Source organism: Typopeltis vanoorti, chromosome 6, assembly GCF_054136105.1.
Source record: "Typopeltis vanoorti isolate ZY-2024b chromosome 6, IOZ_Tvanoo_1.0, whole genome shotgun sequence".
Classification (NCBI taxonomy): domain Eukaryota; kingdom Metazoa; phylum Arthropoda; class Arachnida; order Uropygi; family Thelyphonidae; genus Typopeltis; species Typopeltis vanoorti.
This window is the reverse complement of record NC_143554.1, coordinates 45,220,933-45,238,117: the sequence shown is the minus strand read 5'-3', so window position 1 is coordinate 45,238,117 and position 17,185 is coordinate 45,220,933. Positions and strand designations below refer to the sequence as shown.

The 17,185-nt window shown below is 36.0% G+C and overlaps 1 protein-coding gene across 1 annotated transcript; it reads left to right on the top strand.

The window, feature by feature from the left end:
- Window positions 1-5,128: 5,128 nt before the first annotated feature.
- Window positions 5,129-14,082, top strand: LOC150105418 (uncharacterized protein F36G3.2-like). Its single transcript, XM_090394794.1, has 2 exons — window positions 5,129-5,340; window positions 12,662-14,082. The coding sequence occupies exons 1-2, from the start codon at window positions 5,169-5,171 to the stop codon at window positions 13,399-13,401; spliced, it is 912 nt and encodes a 303-aa protein (XP_090250920.1). The 5' UTR covers window positions 5,129-5,168; the 3' UTR covers window positions 13,402-14,082.
- Window positions 14,083-17,185: the final 3,103 nt, after the last annotated feature.

Below are 17,185 nucleotides of genomic sequence, written 5' to 3'. Positions count from 1 at the left end.
CCTTCTGGATGTGACACACTCTCCTACGTTTACTGCATGCTGTAAAAAAATAATCTGTGTTTTCGGAGAGTCAAATTAATTAGAATTACTAGCGAAACAACAACCAAGCACGAGATTTAAACGTAGGTTCCTCGTCCTTGCTATACGGACGCTTATTTTAGGCAAATTCAATGATAGCTTTATACAGCCTTTTAGACTAACTTCGAAAGCACTATAAAGATATTACGTCTATAGAATACAGTCTGAAAAATAACAGTTGACAGCTCTTTGGTCGGGAACAACGGCAGTGGAGTCCCATCTTTGTCTTTTCCTCTAGAAGTAGTTAGTCGTTCTGAAACAGCAGCTGCAGGACATTTTTTCTTCCACAGAACAAACAGCGGAATACGCAGCTGGTAGGAGTAGCTAATATATTCGTCTTGTTGTTGTCTTAGATGCCTCGACATTAATTCTACACAATTCCTACCCTCAGTTCGCCAGGTGATGGCATAAAATTTGTAACCAACTACATTAGCGAAGCTAGCAACCTGAGCTAATTTATCAAAGCCAAAACACTGAGCGCCTTCATCTAATTCATTGCAGTTGAAGAACTCAGTTTAATCTCGGCTGTCATCGACACATTGTTAACCTCAAACGGGTTGGAACAAAAAAGATAAACAGGAAAAAATAAAAAGAGGAGGGAAGACCAACACTCCTGGAGATAAACAAATAACATTACATGGTAATTATTGTTGTAAGTGGTGTCCGCGGTTCACACTGATACATATGGCAATTTAAAAAAAAAATGAAAGAAAATATAAAAAAGAAAGAATAATAGATAAAGTGACGCAGTCTCTTTTAATGCGTTTCGCAAACAGTATACGAGCCCATCTCATGGATGCATCGAGATATCAAGATTTCAGTTAGATCGATTTTGATAAAGTTTAGAATTTCAGTTCCAGTCAAAATCAGAATTGAAATCCTAATTGTAATAGGAAAGTGTGGAACTTTAAAAATGCCATTTATCAATAATCAGACAAATGACCACAGTAGGCACACACACACACACATACTATATAACTGAGAACTAGATTTACCCGAGGAAAGAGCATCAAAATTGTGGGGAGGCATGTGATGCACAACGAACTTTGAATAGGGATTGAATGATAGTAAAAGCCAGGCGGGTCGCAGAGATCATCTCAGAAATCACTGCCCTGCTGTAATGATTACATGAACAGTTCCTTTGCGAGAAGCACTGAAGGCTCGAAAAATTCTACTGTAAGAGACTTTGCGTATTGACCAAATGATTTCGCATGAATGTGCCGACGAAGTACATTCATTCACTGACAGTTATAGTTAAGACGGATAAAAAAAGCCTTAGTATTGGCCAAGTGATGCATTCTGGTTCACGTTAATTCATGAGGATCAAAAGGCAAAGTTGCAGCAAACAAGAAGCCATGGACATTATGGTTGGTCACAGGGTAAATTCAAGGCGGTAACGGTGAAGCCATGGTCTGGGACATAATTTTCTAGTAAGCCTCAGGTACTTGACACAAGTAAAACAAAATTCTAATGGCGTGGTTCTGGACATCATTACAGGCGAAGTACATTCATTCACACTGACCGTTTGTGCGTCACGTGGTGAACATTTGCAACAGAATAATGGGACATGTTACAGAGGATGTCTCATCCAGGAATGATCACAGGAATATAATAGTGACTTAATGACCTTTACAGATTGGTCTTTCATTCACTGGAATTATGCGCCGAAACAAGATGTTTAAATAGGAACTCTCATGTTTTCTGAATCGCCCGAGGCTGATGCTCGGCGTGTTTGAGGCTATTCTGATCATATAAGACGATGGGTACTGCGTTTAGTAAAATGGACACTTCGCGTATATCGTGGTGAAGAATTCGTTGATTATGAATTTCATAGGTAAAACAACCCCCCCCCTTTTTTTTGGAGGCCTGAAGTGGCTTGAAAAAAAGTTCCATGTTTCGTCTCTAGAGCAGAGTTTCCGGACTTTGTAAAATAAAAAAAAAATTAAAAATTAATAAAAACAAAAAAAAATTCGTGATCCATCCACGAATTAATGTACTGTACGCTTACAGCATTTCGGAGGTGCGTACTTTACTTTTTTTTTTTTTTTTTGAATATGGCTCCCACCCCCGAAATGCTGTAAGCGTACAGTACATTAATTCTTGGATGGATCACGAATTTTTTTTATTATTATTATTTTTTAAATTTTTTTATTATGCAACTGATTAATGTTGTTAATCATTTTTTAATTTTTCTAAGTTGCATGGTTTTTCTAAGTTGCATGGTTAAAAGTGCGTATCCCCCCCTCCTAAATTTGCCATTTAATACATTTGTTTAGTTTTAACTAATTTTTAAGTGTATGTATGTATATATATACACAAATACATCTTACATTCTTGCTTGCGAGAGAATGTTTGCACCTTTTTGGTCCATGAGCGTCGTATGGCCACACCATCAGTTCAAGATGGCAGGACGACTACAAACGTGGTCGTACATCCAGTTTGATCCAAATTCTACATGTTATGGTTCAGCACTGGCACGAATTCATCGATACTTGAAGAAAGTGCATGAAGACGCTAATTCTCTTTTCTCTTCTCTTTTCCTCTCCCACACGTATGTATTCTATTTGTTACGATGGCGGAGTGCAGTTCTTGTAGCGTATCGTAACAGGAGATGAAATTTAAGTGCCTCGTGCGACGCACACACAGACAGAAACTGGAGTGTTTTTTGTAAAGAAACTAAACTCAATTTATAACTAACTTCCTTGAGTTTATTTTCATTCTTCGAAATCACGATGAAAAGAATAAATAATTCCATTATGAGGTCAAAATTTGCTGATAAGCGCGACATTTCTAGTTATTCGCAATATGCGAATAAGAACAAGAAGAATTCTGTGAAAGAATTTCTTGAAATCTCCTGAACAATATTATCAATTTCCAAAAGTCTAAGATTTTCTTGATAATTATCTCTAAAAATAACAACACACTATGGAAACACAGCAATTTACTATTTAAGGATATACCAATTGATTTTTTTTTATCACCCACTATTTGATTTCGAGATTATTTGTCTTCTAGATTTAAAATTCATTTGGCAGAACATAATCTCTGACTCAGTTGGAGCCAACTGTTCAAGGTCAAAGGAAGAAGAGCAATGATGATAACTCAAGTTAACTTAGTGCGATGATAAATTAGGATTAGAATTACAGTTTATGTTTTTTAAATCTTATGAATAATTTATGATTACTTACATGTCATATACACCCTCAGTCCAAAAAAAAACCGCACTTTTTGGATGAACATTACACTTTGGATGAACACAACACTAATGAAGGCTGTCGAAAGCGGCAACCTTCATTAGCGTTGTGTCAACTGTTTATGGCATTTGTTTCATTAGAAGCCAAGTTATAGTGCCAAGAGTGACAGTGTCTTTTGACGAACGGTCGGAAAATGAGTTTCAAACAGAGAACTGCCACGATTGACTTTTGTGTTAAACTTGGTAAAAGTTTTACCGAAACGCATCAAATGCTTCAAAAAGCATGCGGTGATGAATGCTTATCCCGTACTCAAGTTTACGAGTGGTTTAAGCGATTTCTAAGTGGTCGTGAGAGGCTTGAGGACAACGAAAAGCCGGACCGTCCAAAAACTGGACTGAGCGAAGTTAACATCCAAAAAGTGCGTGATTTCGTGAAAGAAAACCCGAAATCGTCCGTGAGATTGATTGAAGATGAATTGGGGATTCCAAAATCAACTGTGCACAACATTTTGACCCAGAGTTTGGGCCTTCGTAAATTGTATTCGCGATTTGTTCCCCACAAGATGACCGACGACCAAAAAATTTATCGACTTGAACACTGCAAAGACCTATTAAAACCGCTTGTAAGGACTCAAACTTCCTTGAAACGATCGTTACTGGTGACGAAAGGTGGTGTTTTGAGCATGAGCCCGAAACAAAGCGCCAGAGTGCTAAGTGGAGACCATCAGAAGAGGGGCATCCGGAAAAAAGTTGCTTGGAGAAGTCAAAAGTAAAGACAATGCTGATTTGTTTCTACAATTCCAAGGGGAATATCCACAAAGAATTCGTTCCACCTGGCCAAACGGTCAATGGTGAGTTTTATCTCGAAGTTTTGAAGCGATTGATAGCGAGAATTTGTCGCGTACGGCATGAATATCGTGACGACCGACCGTTCGTCAAAACACACTGTCACTCTTGGCACTATAACTCGGCTTCTAATGAAACAAATGTCAAACAGTTGACACAACACTAATGGAGGTTACCGCTTTCGACAACAAAAGGATACAACAGGTGGCGCCACTAGTTTCTTCTATTTTCGAAAAGTTCGGTTTCTTTTTGGACAGAGGGTGTACAATTGTAATAATAGCAATTCGCTAATATTATGGCGTATACTCTATTCTTATCTATTCTACTGTATTCTTTCCAATGTTATTCACGGAAGAAGAACCCAGTTGAATCCACTGATCATTTTGAAGATGTTTACCTTTAGATTTTTTTTTTAATATGATAAAGTTATTTATCAGGTGATTTATTAGTAGCACAAATACCTTTCGGAATGTGTGCAGTATCACCAAGTGAAGGCGATCAACATGATAACAAAAGTGCTCAATCGCTTTTTCACGTTGTTGGTTATATCAACAGACATCTGTAATTGTTTTTCACTTTAGTATTTTGTAGAAAGTGCGGAAACTTTTTTTTACTGTTAATTAATTTTTATTTTAATTACTTTATTTCTCCTTTCATACATTTTATGATATTCACAGGATTTAAAGCAATTTATTTTTTAGTATGTCATCTAAAACTTGTTAGTAGACAACGTCCATATATTTAGTTGACTGTTAATTGGCTGGTCGATCTTTATGTACTTCGCAATTAATACATTACGATCCCTTTCGGTTCCATGGAAGGTGAGCTAACAGCGAGAGAAAGAAAGAGAAAGAGAGATTACCATAATCAGGATGCTCTGCGCACAGCTAAGAGATTAGCAGAGCGCGCAGCTTGTCCACACTCCTGGCAGCAGCAGCAGCCTTGAGTATGAGCACGAGATCTGTGGCTCTCTGAGGAAGCCAAGCGGGTGCGTGTGTCATCATCGGTTCGCTTCTCCAACGCCTTCCGCACACGAACGGTGCAGAGTAACATGGCGGAGAAAAAGGAGGTACCTTCGTACACCATACGGAAGATGACGAGAGAAGATATTCCAGAAGCTATAGAGATTTGGACGGAAACGGGACTGGCCGAAGGGGCTCACACTGTTGACACGTGGTATGAAGTCGATCCAGATGGATTCTTTGTTGCGGCTGGCGAGAACGGTAAGTGTCGCATGGGAAAGCCAGAGTCACATCGGCTAAAAATTTAGAGGGAAAATAGGAATGCGTAGATTCGAAAGTGTTGCTTGTTGGTTACATTTTATGTATAGGTGGCTCTGCTGTGACATCTTAGTGGCAACCTTTTTTTTTAATATCTTTCTTTATTTTTAGCGTCATTTATAGAAATATCTCAAGTTAGTAAGGTATTAACTATTAATGATCCAGAATAAGTGAACTGCCTAACTAAGGTTTTACTGTATTCTTTTTAAAATTAATTTCTTACTGAAAAGTAGTCAGTAAGGACACTTTCGCCCCAGACTTTTGATCACATCGTGTTTCTGATAACTGCAAACAAATCAATAATTCGAATACTTTGTAATTTATACATAGAACAAAGTTTTTCAGTTTCAAAATTCAGTTTACTTGGCCGACTTGTAAATTATTCTTTCAAGTTATTTATTTCTTTAATTCTTTATTATTTTTTTTTTCCAGTTTTGATTTACATATTAAGAGAAAATTTATATAAGAAATACTCAATTCGAGTATGAATTTAAATTATTTATAGTTCTAAAATTGTTAATTGTTCCAAATATAACACTTTAACCATATGTGTATTATCTAGTTATCTATTAGAGATAAATTCATTTAAAAGATTAAGGAGATTAGATTAAAAAAAGAATTTTTCTCAGGTCTCAACAAAAATATGTTATGTATTTAATCTGAAATGACATTGTGCCCCTTGAAATGTACCTTCACCGCACAACATGAAATGTACGTATTTTACTTGGATACTTTTTTTCAAATTAAAAAAAAAAGTACTGATTATTAGATTTGAAGAAAATTAACTATATATATATATATATATATATATATATAATAATTAAAAAGGAAAATTGCATTGGAAGGGGAGTTTGGTGTTCAGTAAATACTTTAGCTCACAACGCCGACAGTGTTAAAAATTATAAACAGCTCAATGTATACCTTTATATGTATATATATATATATATATATATATATATATACAGAATCCGTCAAAAAATGTATACACACTTCAGCAAAAAAAACACCTGTATAAAAATTGTAATACTAAATTTATACATATACAGACATCAAGGGATCACTACAAGTTACCTTTGACTTCTACAATTACACGAGCTGCTCAAAGTGGTTCCCCTTAGGGTCAAGACACTTATTATTACGGCGAATTACTGCTTGGGCAACGCTGGCCAAAGTCTCCAGTGCACATCACACACGGTACCATGGGTCTCAGACTTATCACGGATACGTGCAATTGTCAGGTGTGTTGGAGGTTGTGTTGCAAACTCAAGCCTCCACTGTCGTTGAACTTCAACAACAACATTCTCATATTTGAACTACCACTTTAAGATGGTCTTGCATTCCTCGAACGACAATCGTGCCTCGGCCATTTTCTTTGACTGTCCTACCGGTCATGTGTTGATGCTAGTATTCATGTGAGTAACGATATCTTTTGAGAGAACATCATACTACACATTGCTACCGTAATTTGATCCAACTTTGAAAAAGTCCATAGATGACATCTGTTAAAGTGTGTATACATTTTTAGACGGGCTCTGTATATATATTTATATATATATATATATAGCACACGTAAATTTAAAATTTAAATTCAGTTATAGATAAACATACTAACAAAATAACTGTTGTCAACAAAGTCATTGAATGCATGTGTTACTTCTTTAAATGGACACTTTTTTATGTCAACCACATCTAGAAAGGTAATTATAGCACGTTTAAGTGCTCTGGGCGAGCTAAGGATTAGCTAGTCTGGAAACCTTGCTCTAATATAGAATGTTTTCAAATCACCAGGTCTCCAGTTCGGCAAGTTTGAAAATGAAAACCATCTAAAGACATTCACAAACATCCAATCATGCTGGAAGTCGGAATTACAGCCTGTTGGTTGGATAAGAGAATAAGTTCCTCTTTTAAAAAGTACGACATCAAATTTCCATCTTTCTCATGTCCACTTCGATATTTACAAATGATTCCGGTTATATGAGCTCATCTAACTTACTGATAATTCTGAGTGATATTCGGCGAATGGTTCATATTGTGTGAACATTTTGCATTGAAAGAGTCAGAACTCTGATATGTTCTTGCACATTGGGCCGCCTTTTACCAAGGTGCATTAGCAGGTTTCAAACTGAGGTGACACCGTTAAAAAAAAAAAAAGTTAATCTCTGAAAATAGAATCAATAACAACAATAGTTTGCATTTAAATCAATATTGAGATTAGTCAGAAAGACATTACATCTCTCAAAGAACAGAAATAACTACGTAAAATCACAAGATGCAAAATAACAGTGTCAACTGTCCCAAACTTTTTTTTTTTGCAAGGAAATGATAGCACGCGGACTTCCTTATTAGATGGCGAATGACAGTTGGCAGCATGCCAAGTATTTTCGTCATATTCATCTGGATCTAAAGTGAAGGACGTGGGAAGAGTAGGATGTCTGTTTATTGCAAAGGAGACCCTGTACAGACACCCTATCGCACACACGACATTATTCAGCAATCCGTGGTGGCTCAGATAATAATCGCATTTACAAGATTAAAGCAGAGCTCGTAAAGGTTACCGAAACTGGAGTTGTTGTTAAACAATGAATACACTACAGTTAAAAGTACAAGACAAGGCGGAACTCAAGCAACCGTCAGAGAGAGAGAGAGAGAGAGAGAGAACTTTCTCAAAATATAGAAAAACATTAAATCCCTTTGCTTTCTTTTGCATAGCATTTTAATGCGGGTTCTTGCCACTGTCATTTCAACATTATACGAGTTAGCTGTAACAGAAGTAAGCTGTTGAATTATCCAGTTTTCTAAATGTTGTTGTTCCACACGTTCACTGTAGTATTCGTTCTCCAGGGCGCGTGTAAATCAATAGGTCTTCCGGCAGAGATTGCTATTCACTTTGGGATTTATTTAATGAAGACAGGGTTCATTAATCATTGAAATTAAATCAGCGAGACGAGAATGCTCGTGACTTATTGAGCAGAAAGATTAATTTACTGCGTTAAGTAGCGAGTGCAGAATAATAATTTCAATATGATGTCACTTTGATTATGAAAATGGGGAACGTCATCATTTATTTATTTAATAAATTAATTAAATATAAATTAAATAATAAATGAATAAAGTAATGCTTTATAAACTGAAAACGGTTTTCAAATTGCATCTCTCAAGAGGTTTTAATTAAAAATCAACAAATAATTGTAGGTATTTGCATCACAACTAGTCTATTTAATTTTGAAAGATCCCTCAGTTTTGAAAGACCCCCCCCCCTTTCTTTATAATGTAAAACAGTGCATTTAGTTACACCAAAGATAAAGTCAAATTAAATGCAGGATTATGTTATACGTATATATATGTTTTATATGCATCTGATTTTTAACGACGAAACGCCATAATAGTTGCAATAAAAAAAAGATTAAGGAAAAGAATATAAAATGACTTATTACCAAAACTAAGTACCACAGTTTCTGAATATAGTTTCAACTATAAGCAGCAAGACCAACGTATTATTGTCTCTTCAATGCACGTATTTTCTGGCAGATTTTTTTTTGTTTTTCAACCTGTTTTGTAAAATAAAATATTCGAGAGAGAAAAAACCCTGCTATATCAGCATGAGACGACTATCAGCTGAAAAAAAGTCCTTATAGAGGTTTATCGAGTTCTAGAAAGGATTTCAACCAAAACGTTTTCCAATCGTAAGATAAATATTGCGTCATCCTCGCGAATGTGCTATGGAGGCCCTTTTTTAACTTTCAGCTTTAGTTCGTAAGATGAAGCTTATGGGGTGTAGATTCAACTCTATTCAATATATATATATATATATTAAATAGAGTTGAATAAAAAAAAAGATTAAGGAAAAGAATATAAAATGACTTATTACCAAAACTAGGTACCACAGTTTCTGAATATAGTTTCAACTACAAGCAGCAAGACCAACGTATTATTGTCTCTTCAATGCACGTATTTTATATATATATATATAATTTATCAGATTTATCAGGAAGCAGCGACAGGCAAATGCCTAATCCTTAAAGAGAGGAAGATGATGAAGCTTATGTCCTTTTCTTCCCCAGACTGTCTTTTGTGAAGAAAATTAGCAAATTTTATTCATACTAAAACTTGAGAAACTTTTACGCTGTGAAAGAATGTTTCTTCTTATAAAAAAAATGACTTATTTTAATTTCATCGAAATATTTCTTGTTGATATTTGTAATTCTTTTGTACAGGGTGATCCAAAAGGTGCGCGCATCAAAGTTGAAGCTGAGTTGCATTAAATTTCAATTTTAATTATTCGTTTCGCCTATAGATGGCACTCTAGGACTGTGTTGTTCCTCAAAATTCAACAATTACGAGATTAATCAAACGCTTTCAGGAAACTGGATGAGTTGCAGACAAACAAAGGCATGGAAGACCCTCCATTTTGACTGACGCTAAAGTGAATGCGGTACACGACGTGTTGCAACGTCCACCTTCGAAGAGTCGTAGAAAACTCTCTGTACAGACAGGTATGTCATACGGCAATACTTAGAGAGCTACCAAAATTAAAGCTTCGTCCATACCGTGTTTACTCAGTTCAGGAATTGAAACCGCTGGTTAAGGAATTTGGTCATCGGAAAATCCTCATGTTTTCTATGAAACGTAACGCCCTTGCATTCTCTAAAAATCGGAGATGTGGTGTGCAATATCACGTCGCCGCATTGTCGGACCCATTTTCTTTGAGACGACATTGAACAGTGCCCTGTACCAAGACATCATCACCCAGTTCGTGGCTCCCCTTGAGATCGCCATTGCTGTTTTCAGTAGGACGGTGCCACTTACCGTTCACCAAATGAAACGATTCAATTTTTGCCAGAGTGTTTTAGTGCCAGACTGATTTCTAAAGGACCTTGTTCCCCCAAGGTCGCCAGATTTATCCTCTAGATTTCTTGTTACCTGAAAGATAAGATGTAAGAATGATCCTCACATAATTGATGAACTGAAGACGAACATCACTGAAACAACCAGAGCAGTCAATAATTCCATTCTTCGAAGAACGAGGCGACCATTTTGAGTATTTGCTTATAATGTAATTTCATTTTACTTTCGCAAAGATACAGTTATCGGTTTTGTTTGTAGCCATTTAGTTCCATAAAGTTTGTCACTGATATTGAAAAAATTAAGTTTATTTTATGATATGCGCGAATTTTGGATAATCTTGTATAATAAGTTTTTTATATAAATAATATTTTCTAAATATATATTTAAAAAATTTTTTTTTCTTTTGAAATCAACTATCTAATGAACAATCAGTGGGTGGCAAGATGGTGTTGTAATAATAATAAGTGATTATAATATCTTCTTCGATTCAACGTTTAGACAACGGTGAGTTAGTATTTGTAGGCGCCTGATATTTCATTTATTTAAAACATTTATTACCATAATAGTTTTTATTAGTAATTAGCAATGGAAAAAAACACGAATATTGATAATCTAAACAGAAACAAAAATGAAAAGTTTAGTAATAAGGAGTTAAAAAACGCCAATATGTATATAACATAGCACCAATGGAAGCACCTTTAGAAATAAGGCAGAAATATAGAATTTGTGGACGGTTGAAGCATTTGTGAAAGAGGAATTACAGTTAGCAGACCCGCCTTCTTCTGAACAGTATCAAGACATTTCTCCCCACCTCTCCATTTTTTTAAAAAAGAAGTTTAGTGCATCATTCCAGAACGATAATAGTATGAGGTCTAGCTGTTGGTTGATATTAGCCGAAGCAGTTAGGCTATGAGCCCAATGTATTATATCTGTAAATTGTGTGTATGCACGTAATTTTTGGTGATTGAGGAAAATGTAGATGTAACATGCATAGCAAGAAAAGTCTAAATGTCAGCGCAACTAGAAAGCAAACCAAATTATACGTTTACAAGCACTTAAAGTGCATGGCATAGAAGAGCATGAAAATAGTACGAAGCATTTCTCAATGGACAAATTGAAACAGTGGATACCGAAAAAAAAAAAAGGATCGACAGAATAAAACTAAACTAGCGATTCACTGATGATATCGTAATCATGGCAAGAAACAGCAGAAAGCTGAGGGAAATGATACAAGTTGCATCTTCAAAGGAAGCTGGACCAACAAAACAAAATTCAAAGAATAAAAGTACAAGAGTTCAGCTTAACATTGAAATTAAAAAAAAAAAAAAACACGATTACTAAGGACATGTGATTGGAAGTAAAATCTAGAAGGCTGTTATGAATCATTTGTAATCCTCTGAGGGGAAAAAAAAAAAGTCTTTTCCCTTGTTGAACAAACCATATCATTTTTGTTATAGGCGTTTATCAGGACTTTTCAGCCCCCCCCCGTACACACACTTACCGAGACCTGGCAGGATTCTCTGTCGTTATGGAATGGGAAACTTATGCGTTCGAATAACAAAAAAAAAAAAAAATAATAATAAATAAAAAACCGGAAAGCAGAGTAAAATTTGAAATATGAAACGTAGCCAATTAGCGAAGGAATAATGAATGAAATACAAAAACAAATCTTAGAATCGTGCTCAACATTAATTTGTGAAATAGAAAAGAAATGAAGGTATCAGATTCGGGACAAAAATTGCCCAGAAGACCAAAAATAAGTGAATAGATAACATCTTTAGATTTGCAGGAAGATTATGGTGAACAGAAAGAAACGGAAACAGATGTGTGTGTGTGTGTGGGGGGAAGATATAGCGAAAACTGGTTATTAAAAAAGGGCTAAGCTCCATTTTTGTGAGGAAAAAAAAAAGAGGCAAAATTGTGTTTTGCTAACACCGAACGGTACAGACTGGGCTGTCTTCATCACTTTACACAAATCATTTACTTAATGACCACCGTAAAATATATTCACATGCATTTTACCGTATTCATCATGGATATGGAGTTATAAATTCCGTCCGCGCATCGTTAAAAGAAAAACTAATACAGTAGTTTATATTTATTAGACTCATTTTTTAGCTATGAAAATAAATTAAGAATAGAAAATAAAGAAGTGCCTCTCAGTGGCTTCCTAGTTAACTGATCATTGTCTCGGGCGATTGGGTATTTTAACATCGCAACTCCATTGCTGCGAAAATCAAAAAAATCCATCGTTGGATTATTTTGATTCATATAAAATATAACAGCATGATTATAATGAAAATACGACTTAATATGGGTTCACTCTAAGAGACATTACACCGAAGTTAAACTGTAGATAGTTTTACGCTTTTATTCCTATCCTATAACTACCTATCATTATTGTTTCTATTCTTTCTAGGAAATATCTACGGAGTCTGTGCAGCCGTCATCCAAAGCAACGAAGAAATAGCGATACTTGGCCTGTATGCAGTTCGATCCGATTACCAAGGATGTGGGATTGGAATTAAAATTTGGAAGGCTGCTATGAATCATGTTGGTTCTAGAAACGCTGGACTGAACTCTGTACCCGAACATCTACACACTTACCGAGACCTGGCAGGATTCTCCGTCGTTACGGAATGGGAAACTTACGTGTTCGAGTCCCCTGTACTTCAGGTAGAGAATCTAATTAAGGAACTTTCCGGGTTCGAGGTTAGTCTAATTGAAAATAATGACACGCTTCAGCATGTTATTGACTATGATGCCGGCATACACGGTTACTGTCGTTCTAAGACTGTCAGCCTTTCAGTCAAAGAGAAGGAAAGTTTAACGATGGTAGCACTTCAAGAAGGTGAAGTCGTCGGTTACGGAAGCCTTAAACCTAATGTTCAAGGGCCGGCCTTACTTGGACCACTGTATGCTGATAATAAAGAAGTAGCCGAACTGATCCTAAGGCACCTAATCGAAACTTTTCCACTGGCGCAGCAACGAGGACTCACCGCCATGGTAATTAATCGAAACCCAAATGCCCTTGAGGTGGCTCAAAAGCTAGGCCTAGAAAAGTTGATGGCTGTGCCGCGTTGTTACAGACTAAAAGAGGTTTCAGTAGCATTCGACAAAATTTATGGTCAGCATGCTCTGAACTTTTCTCTGTTTTGAACGCGAAGGAACGAAAATGTGGAATAAATACTGAAGCAATGTTGGGAAAGCAACGTTAAAATATTTCTTTGCCATTCTACAATAATCCCTGTGGCTGCTTTTATAACGACGGATAATTCAGCGTGAAAAATAAAAACAAAAGTGATATGAAACTGGAATGGAAAAAAAGATAAAACAACTGGGGTGAAGACATTTTTAGAACTTATCAAATCTGCTTATTACATTTGTTATCCAGTGAGTCCAAGCAGCCCTTGAAGTATTTTCGACAAAGCTATTTCACTTTATTTTTGCTTTTAAGTCAGGCTTTTGACCGGGAGAAAATTCCAGTGTGTGGGTGCAATTTCATCAGACACCATTCAACTGGCCTCAATGAAAGTGTAAATTGTATCACTGATAACTGTTAAACATTTTCCACATGCTAAGGACGTTATAGCTCAATCTTACAGATTTCTAAATGCACACACTCTCCAAAGCTGTCAACACCCTGATTTTCTTCCTGATTTCCTCCATACATGTTCACGTAATAACAAAATTTCTCCTCACTTCGGTTCCTATAACTCCCATCATCAGATAGAATTTCGATCCCCGTGTGTATGAGTCGCATCATCCAACATTGCACATGTGATGTTACAAATCCTTCAAACTGATGTCGTCTGATAATAAAATGTATAAATACCATTTATGAAAGCTAAACTACCCGTAAAACATTCCAGCGATTTGTGATTGTTAAATGACAATGTATTTCACAATATATAATATAATAAAATATGATTTAGTTTGCCTTAATGCTCATTTGTTATTGTTGGAAATTTTCACCCGTTTCTCACTAAACAAACCACACGACCTGTATAGAATATTTTAGCAGTTGAGGGAGGTTTTCGGCTTCTGTTAAAATCGAGGATAAGCACCTGCACAACAATAAATTGCGAAAAGGAAGGCAGTGCAAACAGCCACCATCGATTTATTTTTAAAGCTAACTCAGAATTCTATTCCAAACAGAAATTGCAGATAAAGAATTATAAACAGAAATTTAATGACAATGCAGAAGCGGATAAGTTGAAATATTCGTCACATAGAAAATCATATAAAAGCACAAACTGTTCGTATTGGGAATCACAGAAAGCCATGCAGATTAAAAAGGCACCAGAAATTTCACATTTATTGGAGGATAAATTCTTGCCAGAGGAAACATTTATTAAACGACTCGGGATGCTGATGATTTCTGAGTCATTTTTAATGAAATTATGCAATTTTAAAATGAATTAAAATCATATGAAAATAACCAAATTGTAGTTTAAAAAATTAAAGATTTCTGCTGAATCGTTGTTGATAAAGCAGTTTTAATTTATTTTTTTCTCTCTCCATGAGTTCGCTTTTTTTTTTCACTCCATAATTTCACTTTGTTTTTTCTCCAAAGCTGTCAACACCCTGATTTTCTTCCTGATTTCCTCCACACATGTTCACGTAATAACAAAATTTCTCCTCACTTCGGTTCCTATAACTCCCATCATCAATTCTTGCGCAGTTTCAATCTCTTGCACAATTTGTTTTATGCATTTTTTCCACCGAGGCATTTTTAATTTGCTGCCTCTAAGTCTTTCCATTCCTACCCCCCCCCTTCTCCTCATCCTCCGAGTTCATGTTACTCCACGCTGCTCGGAGTGGAATAGCGTGTTTCTGCGTGGCGCACGAACATTCTTTGGATAAATGGCGACATTATACGGCAGACGTTCATATCTGGGCAATACCTTTCCATTCTTTGGCTCCTGGAAAAGTTTTACGATCGATCATCACCTAGAAGTACACTGTGAGACTGATCACAAACGAGCATGCCGTAGAATGCAGTTGCAGTGAGTGACGTTAATCCCAGGCTTTCAGAATGTTCGCATAGTTTTTGCCGCGAGACGCTCATTACTGTCTTTGATGGCAGATCGCAGTTTCATGTTAACGCTGTATCGTGGTCGCAATTGTACTACGTTATCATTATTATGCAGTATCTATTATATTTTTTAAGAAAACGTTTTTTAAAAAATATTTATGGTATTGATATTTTTAAAAAATGGGAATAAAACTTGAATTAACTATAAGATAGAAACGGCTTTAAAAAATATTCAAAAATGACATAATGAACGCCTTCTCAGAGCAGTTTAAAAATTAGCACAAGACATGCTTCTTTACGTATTTTAGTGGTTTCTTTTCACGCAAGAGATTCAAAGATGGATCGCTAATGTTTACCTTACGTTTTTTTATATGTTCATTGTACCATTTCTAGAAATGACGTTAACAATTATTCGGAACTTTCTTAAACAAAACAAATATTCTGTGGCGTGGGTATGTGTATCACCTGACTACAGCAAAACCATAGTAAACAGCCAATTTAGGTTAGTATAAATACCTTCACTTTTACGACCGGTAAAATTTTCTATTATATTATGAGTGCATGAAATGCCAGGCAAAGAAACTGAGTTTTATACCACAAAATATTGTTTATATAGGGTGTCCCAAAATTCACGCAAAAAGTAATTTTGATAGAAAACACAGGTTTTTAATTAAAAATTGTAATTTCTTATTGATTCATAAAGTATACAGTATAGGGTTATGCATGGAATAGCATATCGGGTAAATGGCCTCCACGGCTTTGCTGGCACATACGCACTCTTTTGTCGAAATTTTCCAAGACCGTTTTGCATAAATGTGGCTGAATTTCGTTGATACAGCGCTCAATTTCCTCCTTCAAGGCGTGGGTGGTCGCGGGCTTGTTGGCATAAACCTTAGACTTCAAAAAACCCCAAAGAAAAAAGTCCAACGGCGTTAAGTCACATGATCTGGGCGGCCAATTCTATATCACCAAAACGGGAAATTACACGACCAGGAAATGACTCATGCAGTAATTGAATTGTTTCTCGGGCTGTATGGCATATGGCACCGTCTTGTTGAAACCACATGTCATTTCATTATCATGTCGCGATAGCGAGCACCATTAACTGTTATTGCTTACCAGCCGCATTTTCGAAGAAGAATGGACCGATGATGCCTCCAGCCCAAAATCCGCACCAAACAGTGACACATTGTGGATGCATTTGTTTCTCAACAATCACTCGTGGATTTTCTGAACCCCAAATGCGACAATTTTGTCGATTAACGAAGCCATCAAGATGAAAATGAGCCTCATCGCTGAAGATGATTTTATTCGAAAAATAAGCATCCACTTGTTGTTGTTCCATAATCGTTGTTATGCGTTGTTCTTTCGTGTAGCGCTCCATTTTTAATAACCCTGAACTGTCAGCTGTCACGTTGTCTTTTTTTTTCTCGTTGGCAACACTTTACCGCACAAATGGCGCTAAATTTAAATCTTGCGTGAATTTTGGGACACCCTGTATATTTGAAGGGTTTTTTTTAATTTATTTTATTATATCATTGCTGTTCCAGGATCAAGGCATCGATTACGAAAATAGTCCAATGAGTAAAAGGCTTGACGAAAATTCAGCACTCGAATGTTTATAAAACCGTTCGAAAAGTAGAAGGAACTCTCCGAAAACAATCCAAAGAGAACTTGAAAGAAACTCGTTCACAGTTAATTAAAGACTTTTTGAAGGTTTTGAATGTTCTTTGAAAAAGGCAGCAATAACAAATCTGTTATTGCTGCCTTTTGCGATTTTTCTGATTCCCGTCAGAAAAATCTGGAAACCGATAATGAAGTTTTGAATAAAAACGGAAACGTCTTAGCCATGAGCTCCGTTTATCGAAAAATTTATATATATATAAATTATTTATAATATATATA